The 19,945-nt window shown below is 35.8% G+C and overlaps 1 protein-coding gene across 1 annotated transcript in view; it reads left to right on the top strand.

Annotated features, from left to right (window-relative positions):
* The window catches only part of cunh8orf34 (chromosome unknown C8orf34 homolog), a 71,393-nt gene that overhangs the window by 38,548 nt on the left and 12,900 nt on the right, over positions 1–19,945 (top strand). Inside the window, exons 8-11 of the mRNA XM_055037188.1 lie at positions 2,174–2,309; positions 6,168–6,253; positions 6,383–6,456; positions 15,366–15,492. Coding sequence (XP_054893163.1) covers positions 2,174–2,309; positions 6,168–6,253; positions 6,383–6,456; positions 15,366–15,492 — 423 coding nt within the window. The remainder of the gene's footprint in view (positions 1–2,173; positions 2,310–6,167; positions 6,254–6,382; positions 6,457–15,365; positions 15,493–19,945) is intronic.

Here is a 19,945-nt window from a genome sequence, read left to right as displayed (position 1 = left end):
TTTATAGATTGTAAATCATTAACGGCAGTTTAATATGAAGATGCAAAATTTTATTAAAATGAATTCCAGACCTACATCAAAATTGAATTCCGCAATCAAAGATTTCCAAAAGTGGTTTTCGTATTTTTTTTTTTTTTACATTTTCTCCAGAATTTGGATCAGTTGGATTTACATAGATAACAAAAGATGGGAAAGGTAAAATGAAACGAAAGTAACCAATCCACAACCTGAAAGTCTAAATACCCTATAGTGATTTTTTTTTTCTGAGATAAACATGAAAAATGTCTTTATTATACTTAGTGTTTGCTGTCACTAGCACATATCTTTTGAGATATTTTTATGCAGGTATGAGCAACTGAGGATAGATTTAAGGAATACATTTACGTTTAGTCAGGATTGTTTCTTGTCAGACACATGAGATGCTTGGGGGTTTTGTACCTCTATGATGGATGAACAGAGGGAGAGAGTTCTCACGAGGAAGTGTCATCAAATCAAATCCTTGTGATTAGTCATGTGTTCTCATCTTGCAAGGTGTCAAATCTATGTTTTTTATTATTATTATTTCTAACAAGGGACACTGTAATATGATCCCAAAGAAAAAATGTTTTAGTTCTGGTTTCAGATATCTGACCACACTGAAAGTCAAGCTACCTTTACACTACATTTGATGTATGACCGAAACACGAACCCTTTCACGAACCCCTCTCACACCCTTTTAAACTCTGACTCTGTATTTTCAGTTAACAGAATATTAAAAGTTAAAAAAAAACACATATTAAATTAGACATTTAATCTGTGTTTGGAGATATGACAAACTGGGGAAAAAAAAGTTCACTTTCAAAACTGCTACACATATCCTAAGATTTTATGTCCTTTAAATGAAATTAAATTCCAGAGGAACTCATCACTGCTGCTGTGGACCACCAGTCAGATGGCTGAAATCAAATTCCTGCATTTTCCTTCAAGTTTACTGCAAAGGCGACTTTGACTGCTTGGGGATCCAAAAAGAAAAAAACACTTAGAGCTACGCTTTGCATCGTCTACTAAAAGATAATTAAATGTTGTACAAAAACAAAAAAATGTAAAAGTTTTATTGATCAATTCCTTGATGTATCAGCTGAGTTTTTTTTTTTGTAGGAACATAAACTGTTACATCTCAAACTGAACAATGCCATCATCTCAGTCTAGTTGTCTTTTAAAGACTAGGATCATGATATAAAGAAATGGGTTTTGATTACGTAAGCGTCTGTCTTGTCACATCCACTGGTACAGATAAAGAACAGATATGAAGATAACATTTTTTGGTATTGAGCTGCCATTTATAGTGACTGTTTTTTTCTTAAATAAGCCATCCCTACTCTGAGTAGTCATTCTGTCTATAAGAACTATGGCCTGGAAAGTACAACAATATGTTTGTTACCCGGAGTGATGCATTCAAAACTAAATCTGTCTGGTTGATTTAGAGCTTGCCTCTTTGATCATTATAAACTAACTGTAGCAAGTCCCCACTGAGACACAAAAACATTGATTTCATTTTATTCAGCATCACCACTTTAATGTTCTGTCATAAATCTTGTTCTTAGAGTGATTTAAGCGTAGTTTGTCTATTGCAATAGTAGTATGTGACTGACAGAAGTATGGAAATGTGTGCAGCATGATGCCTTGATGTTAAAATGCATCATTCTGATTTGACAGCTGAGCCTGTTGAGGCTTTAACTTTGTTCAAACATTAGGTTTCAGTTGCTCCATGTTGACAGCTTCTCAGCTAAAAAAAAAAGATAAAGGCTTATCCAGTGAATATATCATGAAAACCTCTACACTGCGGGCCCTTTCTCTATATACTTGTACATTTTTTTTCTTGCAGAGTAAATATATTTTTCTTCGTCACCCTCATTGTGGCTACATGACATAATTCTTACTGGAAGTAATTTTGCAGCAATGCGAGCGATCCAAAAGTTCAAAATTTGCATGTTCTTGTGGAAAGTCATCGGAATGACTGTGCTGATAATGATTACCTACAGTGATGGTCTCTCTTGCCCCTTTGACTTCCAGCAGGCTGTCATCACAGGGCATTACGTTGACAAGGAAAAGACCAAAATATGATTAATGGCTGTCCTTTCTGTTTTTCCCCTCTCCTGCCCCACCGTTACTATGTTCTGCTCCGTCTTCCCAGAGGACCTGGATGACCTGCGGATGGAGGGCGTAACGGGGCTGGCCTCATCCGGCAGTAAGTTCAGCCAGGGACGCAGCTCCTATCAGCTTGAACCACAGGCTAAAGTTACCCTCAACATCTGCTCTAGGTGTGCAAGGTAAATGTTTTCACCTTTTTTCTGATCTGAAGACTAGGAGAGTCCAAAGAGCAATTAAATTTGAAGTCACGATTTGACAATATCAGAAATGATTTCCTTTGGTTTGTTGTCTCAACCAGCAACTAAACGGTTGTAGAATGTGGATTGGTTCCTTGTTTCCTAGGTTCTGATAATGGCATTATCAATCACAGTCCAACAGTTTTCTTTTTCTTTGTTCTTTTCTTCCTTTCTTTTGTCCCTTCCTGTCTTCCTTCCTTAAGGAAGGGAATGAAACAAAATGACACAACAACTTAAATTGTTCCTGTGCTGCTTGTTTTCATGATCCCTGCATGGATAATCATACAGTTTATCATAGTTTCTCCTTTTTATCGCTGTCCTCTCCTCTGACACATTTCCTGCATCTTTCAACATCAGTGTAGAACTCAGATTTCAGACTTTTGGGTGCGATGCCTCAGACAGGTGTGGGCATAGATCTCCCTTGATGCCAGTAAGAGATACACAGGTATCTTCTTGATGAGACGCCAGGCACACATCTGTCTGTGCAAACTTCTCTGTTTTGGTTTTGTTTGCCACTTGAGCTCCATTCATGCAGCTTATCAGCTTTGTTTCAAACACTGGCCTCTGGATGTTGACCCAGGTTCTGCTGGAATAGTTGTTGTATCTCTGGATTTTGTTTGTAGACAGTTTAATTGTGTGATGTTTCTTAGCAAATTGTTTATACCTTTGTGCTCTAGGTACATTAGTGACAAAGTAAAGTAGCATCTGTGTGAGGGGTTGTTTGGATTCTTTGTATGTGCTTTTTCAAAAGCATGTTTTCACTTTTTTCATGTCAGCCATCTGTTCTTCTTCACTGTTTTACTGTCTCCTTTAGGTTCCAGCCAAATTCTTGCTTTGTTCCTTTTAAACCTGACCACCAAATATTTCATGAGTTTTATCAACCAAGCAGCCCTGGGTTTTGTCTGTCATTTTTGGGGTAATGTGAAGGCCACAAATAGATCAGCAAGCTGGGAAAAGGGAGCTCACACAGTTTGCTTTTTATTGCTTTACAGAAAACTCTCAGGTCTGACATAAATACACAGCTGTCCAGAGCAGACATGAACAGAGGTCAGGCATCAGTTTGGATAGTTGGAACAGTGTCAGAAGATCAAGACCACCAAGACATATCCGGCCTGAAAGCGCATTGAGGGAGACCAGCAGAGTGTGTTGTGTAGATTTAAAAAATTCTACACATTTAGAAACTAATAATGCCACGTAAACTTGAAAAGGGTTAAAATTGGCAGCCTTTTCGTCATTCAAGGCTATCCCTCATCAATCTATGAAAGGAGATTTGACTCCATGTCACACTTGCAGAGAAAGATGAGGGTGCTAAAACTGTCTGGGTAGCTCAGTGTGATGAAAAATGCTTCAATTATGTAAACAAAGAAAGTTAACTTGTTTTTATTGCCTATTACAGCTGAGGTTAACGATAAAAGTTTTCTCTCAGGCTTCTTGTAGTTGAGCAAGAAGTTGAGCACTGCAAATGTGTTAACAACCTAACACTTTAATAAGCTACAATATGTTTTTGTTTAATGACTACAGTACTTTTATTCAGTCAACATTACATGTTAGTTATTGTAGGGTACTATATTTTTACCATTGAAATTGAAAAATTATTTATTTTTGACAAAGATGTTTTTTAATTTATGTGTTTGATTATAAGTTGAGTTCATTTTCAGAGAGTATTTATTTAAAGTACATTACAAAACAGGTTATTTGAATGAACTGATAAGTGTTAGTGTTTTGAGTAGGTTCAGATTTTTGAATGTTGATCCACAAATCTGCAAATTGCAATGGAAACATGCATGATACATGGGTAACCAAATACTGGCCACCGAACTGTCAGCTTAGAAAACTTTCGCATATTTGAGTGAGTGTTGTAGACTCCTGCTGTATGCATTAGCCATTTTTTTAAATAAACACCTTTCAATGATGACTCACCAGATGGCTCTGAAAATGTAGAAATGAAGTGCGAGTGAACTAAACCTGTAAACATATGAACTCACAATGAAGCTACTCTAAGAGATTTACAATATCTGCACAAAAGATTTAAAGGGGAATTCTGATAAAAGGAAAGTAATGCTTAATCTTCATGGTATTTGAAGTTTATCTGTTGATTATATTTATAAAAAAATAGTCACTGTCACACTCCTGATCAGATGAGATGATTTCCGATAATGTTTTTCCTTTCATTTAACTGCCTTTGAGAGTTAATATGTCACGACTGTGAGAAATATTTAATCTCAGGTATGCGTATTGTTGGAATGTGTTGCATTTTGGATAGTAAAAATGACGATTTAGATAGTTCCTTCGGTATGCATGGAACTGTGAACACTGGACCGAGGTGGGCAAGAATTGCTAACTTACTCCCCACCTCTCAGGCAAACATATTGCAATTTGGTACCTCTTTTTTCTGCCTATGAATTCACTGTCCCACATGTTTTGGTACAAAATGTGTGCATCAATCTCAGATTAAAAGCAAAAGACCTTGTGAAGATTGTAGCTGAGGCTGGTAGGAGAAGGAGAAACAACTCTTATACCGACATGGACTGACTCGAGTGATGTGGCTAAAATCACTCGAAACACGAAGAAAACTTCTTAATTTGAAGACAATAAAACATTCTCTAACAACTTCTCACAATGTTTGGGAAATGATCAGTTTACCTAAAACAGGAAACTTTGATTCTACTTTAATGTCAGGCAATGAAAGAGGGGAAAACAAATTTTATACAGTATATATAAACTACTGGTTTCAACTTTATATAAAGCCTTGTAGAGCCACTGCTAAAAAGAAATGCTGGTCAGTTTTGCAGGGGATAAGTAGATTTAATGCATAAAATAAAAAGGCTTGCCCTGTTGTTGACCTAGGATACTTTTAGATAAATTCCAGAGAACATTTAACAGTGCACAACAGAAGGATATGGGTGTATAAAGACAAAAAGAAATAAAATATGTTTTTTTTATTTATCCTTTATTGTAGACCCTGTGGCTAGGAATGCAGCTGCACTATAAAAGTAAATGTGATTGTTTTTCTTTGTTCTTTTTTCTGATGACATGGAAATGGTTTTCAGGACCTCCATTCATTTTATGATGCATTTTATTGTTTGTTTTTAATTGACTTGTCAAAAAAGAAACTGGCTTTAATTCAATGTTTTAGTTATAAAGGCAGAAAAAGGTTGTTGATGGATTACTTTATGTTTTTATCCGACGGTTTATTGATGTTTCTGGGAATGTAAATTCTTTACTGCCTTGAGGAAACCACCAAATCCATGAAACCAGATAAGGTTTCTCTGCAAACACATCTAGATAAAATTAAAAACAAAACTAGAAGAATTTGGAACAAAATGTGATTAAAGAAAAAAGCAGCAATAGTTGGTCTTAAAGTTTAAACAATCTGAAAAATATCAGATTGTTTTTTTGTTTTTTTGGCGAGTAAAGACAATCTGCTTCTCTCTGTGCTAACAAAGTGAAATAACTTGTTTATGGCCAGATGTGGAAGAAAATATTATTCGCCAAATGTCGCACATTTGACTAGCTGATTGTTATGATTAGTAAGGGCAATATAAATTTTACTCCTACCTATAAATATAGTATTCTGCTTTCACATGAGATAAATAATCTAAACTAACCCCTATGTACCTTCTTTCACCATCCCACATTTTGCAGCGCAGATTATGACCTTAGTAAACTTTTCCTCTTGTCTTATCGCTTCAGAATGATGGAAATCGTCTCGTCGTTATCTGACGTTCAGCTTCTAAACATGCATTGCATCCATAGTTCTGTGGCCTTGTGTACAACTTTGTATGTTTTGCGTGTTTCTAGGCTGCAGGGAGACACACTGTCAGACAGCCGATCTGAAGAGGATCACAGGCCTCGCATATCTGAGCAAGCTGTGCCTGACATCTCCTGTGAGTTTCATAACATAGTGGGGGGAAAAAAAATTTAACTTTTTTTTTTTGGTTGCATATTTTCATGTTTTTGTTACTTTGTGCTGTGTTCCTTGTTTCCCTCTTTATAAATGGATTCATCTGGAGCAGCGCCAATGCCCGGGGTGGACACTGTGGCTGGTCGACTCCAGGAATGTGAGGCCTTATCTCAAGTAACAGGCTCTGTAAGTGTCCTTCCCTGCACCCATCACTGAACAATTAAGATCACTTTACAAGCCATCAATTACCTCCTAGCTGTCTCTCCTCTGCAGCTTTATTGTCTGATATTGAGTGAAAACCACCTCGAGCTTCCTGTTAACAAAATTCTACCAGAGAAAACGATCCATCCTCATGTGGAACAATTGATGGTGGAAAACAACCGATATCCCAAATTAGTCAACAATCCAATATTGCTCTACTTACCTCTAGCTAAAAACATGAAACTTTATGTTAATTCTATGGTGGTAGGCGTTTACTGCACAGTTCACCTCATACATTTCAGTCAAGCAATATGTCGCTGGCCCAAACCAGACCTCTATAAAGGTTGACGCTCACATGCTGTTAATAAAGTGTTCAGCTTAGAGGCTAGAGTCTCTCCATAAGCACAATAAAAGCCAATACCTGTTTCATAGTCAGACAACTTAATTGTTGGACAAGGCATTTTACTGTAGGTTTTTCTTAGAGTAGGAACAGTTTGGAGCCAAGGCAGAGCGCCGTGTGTGGAGCAGATGCAGAGTGGCTCCACACTAACTGGGAGCAGACTTTTAGAGGCTGACTGAACAAAGCCAGAGTCTGATTTTATTTTGCAAATAAAATTCTGAAAAGTGTGGCATGCGTTTGCATTTAGAGCCATTTTACTGTGCTTTCACTGAATGAAATCCAGGGCAACCAATTACCTTTTGACATCACATGACTCCAAAATCTTGAATCTTGGAGTGCAATCATATTCAATAAATTGGAAGGTTACTAAAAACGTCATTCATTTCAGTAACTCCATAAATAAGTGAAACATGATATGGATTAATGCCACACATTTTAGAGGATGATTGTATTCTGACGATCTAGCTTCATTGAAACGCATGTTCTAATATAAATGGATTCATCTGAGTATAACTCTCAATAAAGCTGTTCTGTGATGATCTCTGACTTTGTTAGAGAACACATTGGTGAAGATTGGAGGCAGGTACTAAGCGCAATTAAACATTTTTGACAAATGTATAAACTGGTATTTGTTTACATTATTCATTTAACCTAACTGAACTTGAGGCAAGAATTAGCAAAAATGTTGGTATCTAAAAATGCAAAGACAATAGTCATTCCCTTGATAGTTCAAGGAATCCTGGGTGGCTGAAACTAAATGGATACTTAAACAGAATAATAATCAAAAAAAAAATATGCTTTTAATTTCATCTGTATAAGAATTGAAGGTACTGTAAGTCAAACCCAATGTGAACCTTACTGATAAAAGTCTGGGTTTAATCCTTTCCGATTAACTGCTTATTTTAAAGGCAAAAGCTGTTAGCAGGGCATTTTATGTCAAGCTGAATTACTTTCTGAAGTTCTTTGAATTACAGAATGACAGAAATTCTGCACTAATTTGTTGTTTATGTGTGAGGGATGGGGTGCTTAACTATGCAATAATAAGAACAGAGGTAGACTTTGGATTTGCATAAACTGGACAGTTTGTTGATCCACTGGTTGTTGTCATTAAAAAAAAATAAAAAAAAAAACAAAGATCAGACATTTCAGGCATATTTTATTATGGGCATATTTATGACTGTACATAAAAATGCACAATTTAAGCTTCTATTTTGGGCTTTAAATGCCTGGTAACATTGGAAAGCTAAAACTGTTAGTAGTTATTATTAGGCTCACAGACCCCCTGCCTCTGCCAGCTCTTTTAGGTGATAATTGCCTCATAAAGACAAATACTTTCCTAAAGCAATAGCCGAGCAAATCCCCCTCAAAAAATTCTTCTATGACCTTCTTTGTAAGAGCTGGGTGATTGGTTTTAATCAGGTTTAGCTGTGAATGGAAGGCCTGTTATGGCCATAACATTTGCAAGAGTAAAGTGTTCACTTCTCTGATAGAAATAAGATAATTAGTGTGCGGCAATGTTATGTGCATGATAAAAAGCAGAAATTTTATGATGGTTTTGCTGCATGGCCTTTAAATATTTGGCATCGGCATAATTTGTCACACAGTTGTGCATACATTTTGGTTTTGCTAAGGCAAATCGTAACATAATTTAAGCATTGTGTATGAGTTATGTAGAAATGGTTGACATTTAACAACTGTAACATTTGTTTCTTATTACAGGCACTCATAAATTTCAAAATGATGAAAATCCAAAATAATGAGAACTCAAAGAAGTCAAATGAACCAATACGTTAAAAAAAAAAAAAATTTGCAAAATGGATATTCTGAAGTGCTTCAAAAGACGCCAAGATACAGTTGATATATAGGGTAGTTTTAACTTTATTCTGCTAAAATGAACCTTATAAAAAAAAAATATTATTTTTAAATGTTTTCATTCCCAACCTGACAAAGACAAAGATGTTACAACTAAACATTTGCAGATGTTCTCCATACTAACACTGAATTTATAATTTAATCTTTTCACTTTGTCTTGAAACAATATTCATTGGTGTGTCAATCATCCCAATATTTATGAGGAATTGATAAATCTTCAAAATCTTTTCATAAATGTATTTGGTAAAATAACATCTGAAAATCTATTAGTCAATATACATCTGAGCAAGCTGGGGTTACATTTCTACTGACTTACCAGGAGCTTAATTGCAGTTCAGCTCTTTTAATTGAAGTATTAGTAATTAATGTTTGGCACATAGATGAGACCCAAATTGTAAACCTAACAGAAATAATTAGAAAAAGCATAGTAACAAATGAGAAGGAGTGCAGTGATGATGATCTGGATTTTCTTCTACATGCATGGACAATGAATATTATCAAAGTAAGAATTGATTTCTTTTTAGGATAAATGAAGCACTGTTTCAGTGCTCTGCAAGGGTCCTAATAGATCTAGCTGAATTTATTAGCTTGGGAAAATTTAAATCTTTTTTTGATTTGTAATGGGGATATCTTTAAACAACAAAGATACTATTTCAGAAGAACAACCAACATGTGAAGGTATTACCTTTTAACAATACTGTCAGATTACTGATGCGTGTGTAAGTTGATAGTCTGTTACACATGGACTGGTCAACATCACGTCTTTGGAATTCCCAAATTAAACTCTAATAGGGTTATTGTCAATATGCTATTTGTTTTTGGCTGCCTCAAGTCCATAAAGTTCATTAGGTGAATCTGTTGTGTGCCAAAACAAAAGGGAATGATTAGAAGTGCAGCGTGGCCTCTCATAACCTGTCGGCTCCCCATTATGCCCAAAGCTAGAAGAGACTACAATAGCCACTAGTTATAGAGAAAGCAAGGCTATTGTTGTCTTCTTCTGAATTTCAATACAACAATCTGTTTTATGAAGGAAATGTACTTTTAAGATTGAACAGTTCTTTTCAAGATAGTCAAAAAAGCAGGTAGTTAAATTAAATGAGAACAAAAATCATTATCAGACATGCCACTCATGTTCTGCAAAATGTAAATTTGAAAGTCTTACTGTAATAAAAGCAACTGCTGCAGCTCATTTGTATGTTTGAAGGTGATCACCGTAGCACCAGCAGATCAGCCAGAAAATAATGACTTATTATTCAGAGTCAGAGAATTTATTTATATGATTAGATGGACTTTCGTTTAACAGCCATTAAATAATCAGGATTTTCTCATTGTGGTGTTGTGTTGAAGTTCACAGTGCTTTGAGTGGCTGCTGCTCCCCATGAGTCCACTGATGGAGATTGTTCTTTCCTTTGTCCAATTTTTTGGTGCTAGAGCTTCGCCAGTGGAAACTCAAATTAACCAGCTTGGTTTTAAATTGCCTAGTGGTTAAAATTAATCGCTGCTCATTCTGCTTCCCACTTCACACCTACTTGCAAACTTGTCTCATTGACCACCTTCCTTGGAGATTTAGAGGCATAATAGCTGTGGGTTAACTCCAAACCAACAAGTGCCATCTGACGTAGATGATAAATGCCTAGTAGGTATTAAACAATACATGAACAACTATTAAAGGAGGTTTCAGAAAGCCACAGAACACATAATAAAGATGTACATGATAGAAATATGTTTCAGGTTGAACCTGTCTTGGTTTCCATGTAAAATGTCTCTGATTATATTTTTGAGCTTTATAACTGCACACAAATATTAAACCGTTCTTTTTTTTAATTTCTTTTTTTAATAGTTCTTGTTGTGTGCGAAGCCACACTGGCACAAATCCCAGATTGTGGTGATCTTAAGAGCTGACCGCACACATAGCTGAGAACACAAAGTACATATTAAGACTTCCATCCATTTTTTTTTTTTTTTTTGCTAACTCGATTTCCACATGCAAAAATTTTAAAAAAAAAGTTTTATCCATATTTGTCGTTTCCACTTTTCTCTTGAATTTCTTCCTTTTGTGGTCACATGGAGATAGGGAGCATTACTAAAATATGGTTCTGCACCACTGATACAAATCTACTCAGTGAAAATCTATCTATCTGCTGGAGATGGTAAAGAAACAGCTCCTTTTTCCTGCAGATTAAACCATCCAAACTCAGCCTTAAAACAAAAGGGAAGAAAAGGTTTATATTGGCTGGCATGAGATTGATGGCTGCAAAATGAAATTAAGGTTGCTTTTCATGACTTCATTATGTATTTTCAGACTCTAATCAAGACTGTTTTTGTTCAATTTATGTTTCTCAAATTACCCTGAATCGTTTATGCTTTTTACATATTTCTTTGCTTTGCATTATAATGCCTGATTGTACATGTAGTTTTCTATTGAACTTCCTAAAAATATATGAGTTTACCAAACTCAATCAAGACGAGAAGAGATTTTGATTGTAGTGTTTGTTTATGAGTTGATGTTATCTGATTGGAGTAATTGTTTGCAGTGTGTAAAGTTGTTTTGTTTAGGCTTTCAGGACTCCTGAAAACTGGTTGCCTCAGCCTCCAGTCTGGAGTCTCTAGGATAAACTTTGATTCTTGTAAGATTCAAAACAACAAACCTCTGCCCCCCAAAAAACAACGTGGTTGTATAGTAACAATTTCAAATATGTATTTGGTTTTCCTAAAGAATTTTAGCTGCAGCGCCTTTTAAGTTAATATGTTACAGCCTGGTAATGACTTTACAGTGCATGGGAAATTAAAAAAAATCACATCATGTTGGTGGCCTTGTGTGCTGCAGCCGAGGAGACCCAAAGCGAGAGGCGGAGAAGATGATGTAATGCTGTTGGATTTGGGGAGATACCGCCAAAGAAAAAGAAATAGTCGAGAAGTGGGTTCGGTTATGATGTTCAGCTCACATCTCTGCTTTATGAGGGCTGTAATTAAAGATTGGCTTGTGGTGATGTGGTTTTGCTGCCACAAAATGCTTCATGTGTCTGACAGGCACCGAGATCAATGTGATGGACTTGAAATTTAATGGTCAGCTATACATAAGAGAGTATTGGTTTTTCTTGTTTTGCTCAGATACATGTTAAGTAAAAATGGAGTACAGCATCTTGCAAAAGGCTTCATATCTCTTTGACATGCTAAAACCATAAACTTCAATGGATATTATTGGGATTTTATGAGACAGAGCAAAACAAAGTGGTGTATAACTGTGAAATGCAAGAAAAGAATACATGCAGCATACATACTCTTCTTCCTTACAATTGCAATATGTTTATTATTGTAACTACAGTTTAGTTATACATCTACCAGCTTTGTATATCTAGGGGCTGAAATTTTCAGTTTCTTATAATCCTTTGCAAAGTAACTTGGGTTCCTCCTGACTGACAGGAGAGCTTAAATTCTTTAATAGATTTAGGTCTGGGGCCATACTTTCAAAGATCCTCTGTTCCTACCTTAGCTTAAAATCCCTGCCCAAGAGTCTTGGTTTCAGAGTGATTTAGCCAATTAGTCAGAGCAACTCTAAGCGAGGAAATTCCTAGATTAGTGAGAAGATGTGGTTGACCCTGTTGCTAGGTCCTGAGAAGTGATTGGCTTCTTCTACTAATTGTTTAACGGTGGTCGACAAACAACTTAATGGAACATTTACGCCACCAACTGGTAAAGAGTGTAGACCAAATATCACCACAAATAAAATAATAATTACTCCGTCTTGTAAATGGAATATGAACTGGCAGCTTTTCCTTCTTGAGCCTTTCTGAAATATACCAATACTCAACTCAACCCCTATTCTTTGCAGAATCTTTCTTGACACTCTGAGGCTCACAAAAACTCTCTGAGAACTCCTCGCATTTTCTCATGTTAGGTGCTCGCTTAAGGCCTAAGATGCTGGTGGTTTTGGTTCCCATTATGCTCTTTGCTCACTTGTGTTCTCTAGCAAACCCTTGAACAGCTGAATTTATACTGAGATTGAATTACACACAGATGAGCCCTATTTACCAATGAAGTTACAGCTGAAGTTAATTGTTGGTACTGGATTGTACTTTGGGGCTTTGCAGCAGTTTTACTTCTGCTAAGCAATCATGCACTACTTTGTCGAAGTCCATCTCATTAGATGTCCGTCTTCCAGAGATTTAAAATGTATATATATTTTTAAATTTGGTTGAAGAAAGTTGTTCTTTATGGAGTGTAAAGCAAGCTGCATAAAACATATTGGCTTCTCATGATCTCAAACTAAAAAGTAGAAACTGTACAAACAAAATCTATATACGTTTATTCTTTTAAATTGTTTTCCTGACTTGTTTATGTAATCTACAAAACAAATGGTTATATGCACCTGCTGTTTCCACATTATACTAATGCACCCAAAGCCAATGTTTGGAACTCATGTGAAGTAATTGGCCACTCAAACAAAAATTTCTTCAAACAAAGATTTATGGCTGCAGTGTGTTTAAGATCAAACTTTGTTCAAAACTCCTGTACTTGTCAAGATTCCCCAGGCTCAAATTGATATTTTTATTAAGCATGGGCATTCAAATAAAAGCTTATAAATCAGACCAGAACTGCCATTTCTTGTGCACTTTGGCAACTGGACATGAACACCATGACGCAACTGGAAAGCAGCTAGGAAGATAATGCCAGAGTTTTCTTCCAAAACAGTTCGTTTGGATTATTAATTTAAAATTTTATCTTTGAAGACTTTTTTCAGTTGTGTTCAGACTTGTAGCTCATAATAGTCGAATCCATTTTCATGCCCAGAGCTGAGAATTTTTTTTTTTAAAAAGCATGAAAGAAAGTGAGAACAAGATCAACTGAGAACAAAAGTCAAAGTTGCTGAAGATCAATGAAATTACATTTGGAATGTAGAAATCGGGAATCATCGCATGAAAGAATGGACACGGAAAGAAAGTGGTGAACGCAAAGATCTCCAACTGGAATGCGAGTTCATAAAAAATATTTATATTAACATTTATCGCAAGGCAACCCTTTAGTGGACATCTTTCACATCTTCCATTAAGAAAGTGGAGCCTGGGGAATTTACGATCAGGTTTCCAGTCTGTGGTGCTGAGGTCACTGAGTAGGTTAAAAAGCTCCTTCCTTGGATGAGATTCACCCAGAGCTTCTTAATGCTGAGTGTCATGGAGCTGCCTTGTTGACTCGATTCTGAAACAGCGCAGCTCAAGTGTGCCACAGAAGCCAGACCCAACAATCAAATAATTTTGGCCTGATTTCACTTGAATTTCAGATTGGGTTCTGGCCATAAATGTGAACTTTAGACTTGGGTGGTGGTCTATGTATAAATAGGGAGGGTGCATGGAGTTCACCCAGTCAGTCTAAATTCATATTGTCAACTTGAAGATGGTGATGGTGTTGTTGGACCATGTCCTGCAGGGACATGGTCCAACACCATGTTTCAAATGAGAAAAACCATTTATTTCCCTCTTGTATACCAACCAGATTGGGAGCCACTGTTCTGAATACTAACTCACATCAGTGCCACTTTTATGGATAGTCATTGTCTATCCATAAAATACAATGACATGGCTAAAACATTTGGCCATGTCAGGCTAAATATTTTACTTTTTAATTCGCAGTTAACAGTTTGGAACCTTGCACTGCTTTTATTATTATTATGACTTTCTAGTACTGCTAGTACTACTTCAACTACTACTACTATTCCCTATGATGATAACTATATGCAACTTAAAAATAAGTTTTAACAAGTTTTTCTAACTTTTCTACTCCTTGGTAACTGTGATGTCCAGTCAGATTAATTTTTTTTTGCTTTGTGGACTTTATCTTTGTGGTGTGTGTGTATATTAAAGGGCAGTTCCTGAGTATTGCTTTAGGAGTATGCTGAACATATCTATTACCAGATGTCCCGGAGCATCTCAACACTTAGTCAAGTCAGCTCTGTTTCTCATTAAAAGCTTAGCATATCAAATGATGTAAGCGCTGGCATCTGACGCATCATAACTTATCTTGTATAAACTAAACAAACAGGTGGTGGAATTATGGCTGTCAAGTTTTATTTCTCACCTGTGCTTAGAGCTCACAAACTTTAAATGCATTAACTCTATACATCATCCGGCCACACAAAAGAATAAAATTACGATTAGGCAAGCTTCCATTACACAACTTGGCAAAGCTCAGTATGTTTTACAGGTTTTTTTCCATACAGATCACAAATAGTGTGTGAAGATGTGTCTGAAATGAAATGACTTTGAAAAAGTTATGTTTTGCTTTGAGTTATAACTTTGAGTTATAATTGTGCTGACAAACCTAATGCCAACACACCGGTGAGCAAAGGGTACGGGTCTCTGCTGATGGTTATAGAAAAATGTCCTAAACCACGACTGACTGTCGAGTGGGCCACATTCACTTAACAGAGTTCCCTCCATGTTGGATGCTTTCATCTACACTTGCTGTGGTTTCTTGTGTTTTTCTAAAGCCCATAAAATAATAATTGGTTCCCAGCAGATATGGCTCAGATACTTTCAGCAATAGCTGAAAATTATATAAAGAGTTAATTGAAGGGCCTTTCTTCTAATGTGACTTGCTCATTTTTTCTGCTCCCCTCTCTAACTAGCGTCAGGCTGTCTGGGAGGCTGATCTGAAGTCTGCAAGAGGTGGGAGTTCTGTTGGGCAGACGGGGCTGCTGCTTGGCGACTCCCTCTTTTCCAAAGAGCTGGAGAACATGGGCAAACAGCTTGCTGGTAAGGCAGTGCATGTGTGCATGTGCGGGTTTCTATGATGGACACGTTTTTGCAGTGTGTCTATGTGCCTGCAGAGTTTCAGTGCTTGTTTTATGAACTTCCAATGTAAATTATTTTCAAATGTTCTTCTTTTTTTATTCATTTGTTGTTTATTTCTAAAAGGAACAAGTGGTTAGTAATACAAAAATACCAAAACATTTTTATGCCTATGCAAATTTGCAATGCCTTCTCCCAGATGTAGTTTTAAGAACAGAATGACCACATTCTTTAAGGACAGATGATGTGAAGCAAAGCAAATTAACCACAATAAGATAATTCAGAACCAAAAGTTTAACACAGCTGTTTTATTTTTAAAGAAACATCTTCAGTTTTCATTTAAAATTTGCCCACAGCTTTATTTGGCTTATGCTGGTTGGAAAGTCCACATATTAGGCCCATGATAGTTACAATACGATGACAAGTCTAAAAATTTTGCCAAAAGTGCCACAGTTTTTCCCATTATTTATACTCCACATCTGCACAACTGCTACAATAACAACACTTTATCTCCCACTTGTTATAAACAAACATGTCCCCTATGTGAAAAGGTCGGATGGTTCAAATTGAAAGTAAAGCTTTCAGTTTTAGTTGTGACTTTGCTTGGAGTTATCTAGTCACTTAGTGAAAGAAACATCATTTTGAGATGTTTTGGTTCTTTGAAAATACATTTGTAACCAAAAGGTAATGTCCTCAGTCTTGACACAGCAGGACACCGTGAACGTGTTTTAATAAAATTTACTTGGCAGTGATGAAATATCACAAGCTTCTAGTCAAAAGTCGTTGCTGTTTGTTACCAAACACCTTAAAGCATAAAATGGAGAGAGTTGCGGCAAATACTTGTTGCATTTCATTGTCACTTGTGTCTGATAAGTGGCAAAAAAAAGAATAGATAATTTTATATCATAAACGCCACAACAGGTCTGAAAATTACCAACAAAAAGTTGCTGTTGCAGGAAAAAAAAATCTGTTTGATCTGCTGTTCCACACATGTACACATACTTTGGATTATTATTCATAAAATTTATGGGGGTATAGATTACAGCAAAGGAAAGAGTCTAGCCAAAGTATGTGTTACTTTTGGCCAAAGAAAGTGCTCCATTGGTAAAAGCATTGCCTTACTTGAACCAAATCTTTTTTTCTAGCTAAAATGCTACAAGACAAAATAAAAATGTCATTCTCCACATGGTTAATATTTGTTTTAACTCCAGTGATGTCAAGTTGATTTAATGAAACTGCTGAACTGGTTACAGCCTTTGCTATAGATTGACATATTCCAGGAATGTTGAATTGTTTTGCAATTTGACCTATATTATTCATGCTATCCAGTTCTCATCTTTGATATGTATGACATATAAGAGAGTTGGAGGCTGTCATTATTTTATCACATATGTATTGGTTTATGAAACAGATTGTAGTCTGGAATGTAGGCTGGGGGGAACGGCGCCAGCTCGTGTCATGTGTCACACACTTGTTTGTTTTTTTGCATGTCTTCCCACTCAGTTTGACAGCATCACACTGTGTAAAGAGCCTGTACATATCATCACATACGAGAATTATTTGAAGCATATTGGTTGAACAAAGTGAACTGACGGTTTTTTTGTCCACAAAGTAGCATATGTTTTTAAGATGACACAGAAAGACAATGATTTCTGTTAATGCAGAGATTGCCAAAAGCTTTAATTTCTATTTTTCATATGTATTAACTATTCTGATTGACCTTTCTTCACATAGGCCCCATTCTCCGTGTTTAAGCAAAAATTATTTAAGTATTTCAACTTGACTATACCATCTGTCTCATGACTGAGAAAGAAAATTTCTTTTTGTTAAATGCAAGCAAATTACTGTTCAGAAGAAATAGCATCAGATTTTCCTCTTCAGGTTCAGAGTCACTGAATCACTGTTTGTTTAAAAAGTTACTAGACTGATTGATGTCTTTGTTTTATTGCAGCATATTATGAAAGTACATGTTTTTCAAACCTGTTTTATCTTTATTGCTGGCATGTGGATTTTACAGTCCTCAAATAACTTTTTTCACATAGACCCAGATTAATTTGGATATCTTTTGAAGTATTTTGAAATATGAAATATCAAGATAACATTTTATATTTACCCAGAATTGGCTAGAATGTCTTAGGTAAAGTGTAAATACATATTTGTAGGACATTATTGGAAATCTATGTTTTTTTGTTTTTCTTTAATCTCATCAGAAACTTTGTCAGACATACAGTGGTGTTTTCACAGAATCTGTCTGATTGCTCTGCATTGCTGTGGATAAACCTTTTGAGTCTTTTGCTTCTCTTATTCAAGTGGTATTAATTTAATTACTTTTTAAAGTACTATACATCATTCAAATGTCTAATTTCCTTTTTTTATTGCATTTTTAAACAATTGTTGACTTAGGAAATTTGCCACTTTATTGTGAGAAAAAGGATATAGAGGTTAGCTGAATAACAAAGTTTCTCATATAATCTCATGGTTTAATGGATGTGTCTAGAAGTTCTGTAATTGAACCGAAGTTGAATTATCTTTTTATTATAAACTGTGCAATGTCGGGAAAGTAGACTTTGTCTGTTTCTACTATATTCAGTAGGTGGTGTTTTAATTTATCTAGCAGGCTTCATTCTGCATAGTTTTAGGCCTGGAGGGAAGTATGTCGTTAGTGCTCTTGTTTATTTTTAGAGGAGGGACCCAATAATCCTTGCATGATTTCTGAATGGTTTTGTAGCGTGCTGTGGCTGTGTACTCTCAGCACGTGCATCTGCTTCTTGATCAAAGGCTTTAATAGATTCGGTCTGTTTGTATTTCTTCTTGTCTCCTTCTCTGTCTTATTTTCCACTTTGCTTTCTTTCTCCGTCTCCTTAAACTGAAATTCAGATCACAACGATGCAAGCTTAATACCAGCTGTATTTTGATGTGTGTATTTTCCCACATCTTTGATCACCAGAAGCTGTCATTTCACATCAGTTGCTATAAAAGTTGAACTATGTTTACCATATCAGCAGCAGAGAATCTTAAAAAGATGCATCTTTTATTAGACTGCTCTTTTAATGTTAGGAAGTTTGTAGAGCTGGTTTACAGAAAGATCATGACTCTTGTAACCGTTTATGGAAGGGAGGAAGATCTACGAAACAAAAACATGTGGTGTTATCATTAGAATTGTAAATATTCTTCAGTACTACACATCGGGTTTACGGGAACAGACAGCTAACGAACATATCCTGTTTACAGTTGAATATAATAATCACATGAGAATTTATTAACACAGTGTAGGCGGTTAGCAACTCAAACTAGAAAGTCATACAGAAACAGTTTTTATTTGAACCCTGTAACATTTACTTCATTGTGACATCAGGGTGTCTCCCAGGATTTAGGTTTGGACTTATAGTCAGGAGCTGTGCAGGCGTGTCAGCTAATTAGAGTGCTGTTTTGAAGCTTAATTTAAAGGCAACCAAAAGCTGACGTCATGGTATCATCCTAAAAATAATTTGACCAAATCAAATGGGTTATTTATCTTTTTTTTTTCAATATAGTTTAAGTTACACAAACACAAGCTTGATGTCATGCAGTACTCAAGCAGATTATTGGGCCTATAAGCTACATTGGAAAAGTTTACTTTTGTTTTTCTTTTAATCTTTAAGCTCAATACGTCTTTATAGTACTACATCCCAAAAAAAGTTATTTCAATGTGTGTTTTTATTTGTGTTTTTAAAATCCAACCATGCAGTCAGTAAAATACAAGTACAAGTACACTTATTCCACAAGTACCACTTATTCAAGTGGTATTAATTTAATTACTTTTTAAAGTACTATACATCATTCAGATGTCTAATTTCCTTTTTTATTGCATTTTTAAACAATTGTTGACTTAGGAAATTTGCCACTTTATTGTGAGAAAAAGGATATAGAGGTTAGCTGAATAACAAAGTGGAGTACAAGTAAAATACAAGTACAAGTACAATACTTTAGTTGAATTAAGTTGATCAGATATCCCTTTCACTGAAAATGGAGGTGATGAATGTGGAGCCAAACCTTTCCATTTGAACGACAAAAAATAAATAAAAAATAGAAGCAGTGGTTAAAAAATAAATAAAAAGACTACATAGAGTTAATAGCAGAAATTACTCTGTCAATGGCTTTTTTGGGCACATCCTAAACACTGAACCAGTAAACACAAAACAACCGAGCCAGGAATACTTTATGTGGAAAAGAAAAACAAAGAAAGTTCATAAAGTTAATTGCAGAACTAACAAAGTAAATTACACTCCCCACGAAGCTGAGATGACTAAACGTAAAATCACCGGATCAAAGGTACATTCGATGAAAATAAAAAAAACAAGGACAATTCACATTTTCAGTTCATGGTAGACTGTGGGAAAGAAATAGTCATAGCTAAACATCGAAGCTCTAAGCTAGC

Source organism: Poeciliopsis prolifica, unplaced genomic scaffold, assembly GCF_027474105.1.
Source record: "Poeciliopsis prolifica strain line A6 unplaced genomic scaffold, Auburn_PproV2 SCAFFOLD012, whole genome shotgun sequence".
In the NCBI taxonomy this organism is placed as follows: domain Eukaryota; kingdom Metazoa; phylum Chordata; class Actinopteri; order Cyprinodontiformes; family Poeciliidae; genus Poeciliopsis; species Poeciliopsis prolifica.
Note: the sequence above shows the minus strand (reverse complement) of the source record. Positions and strands in the feature narration are given on the sequence as shown.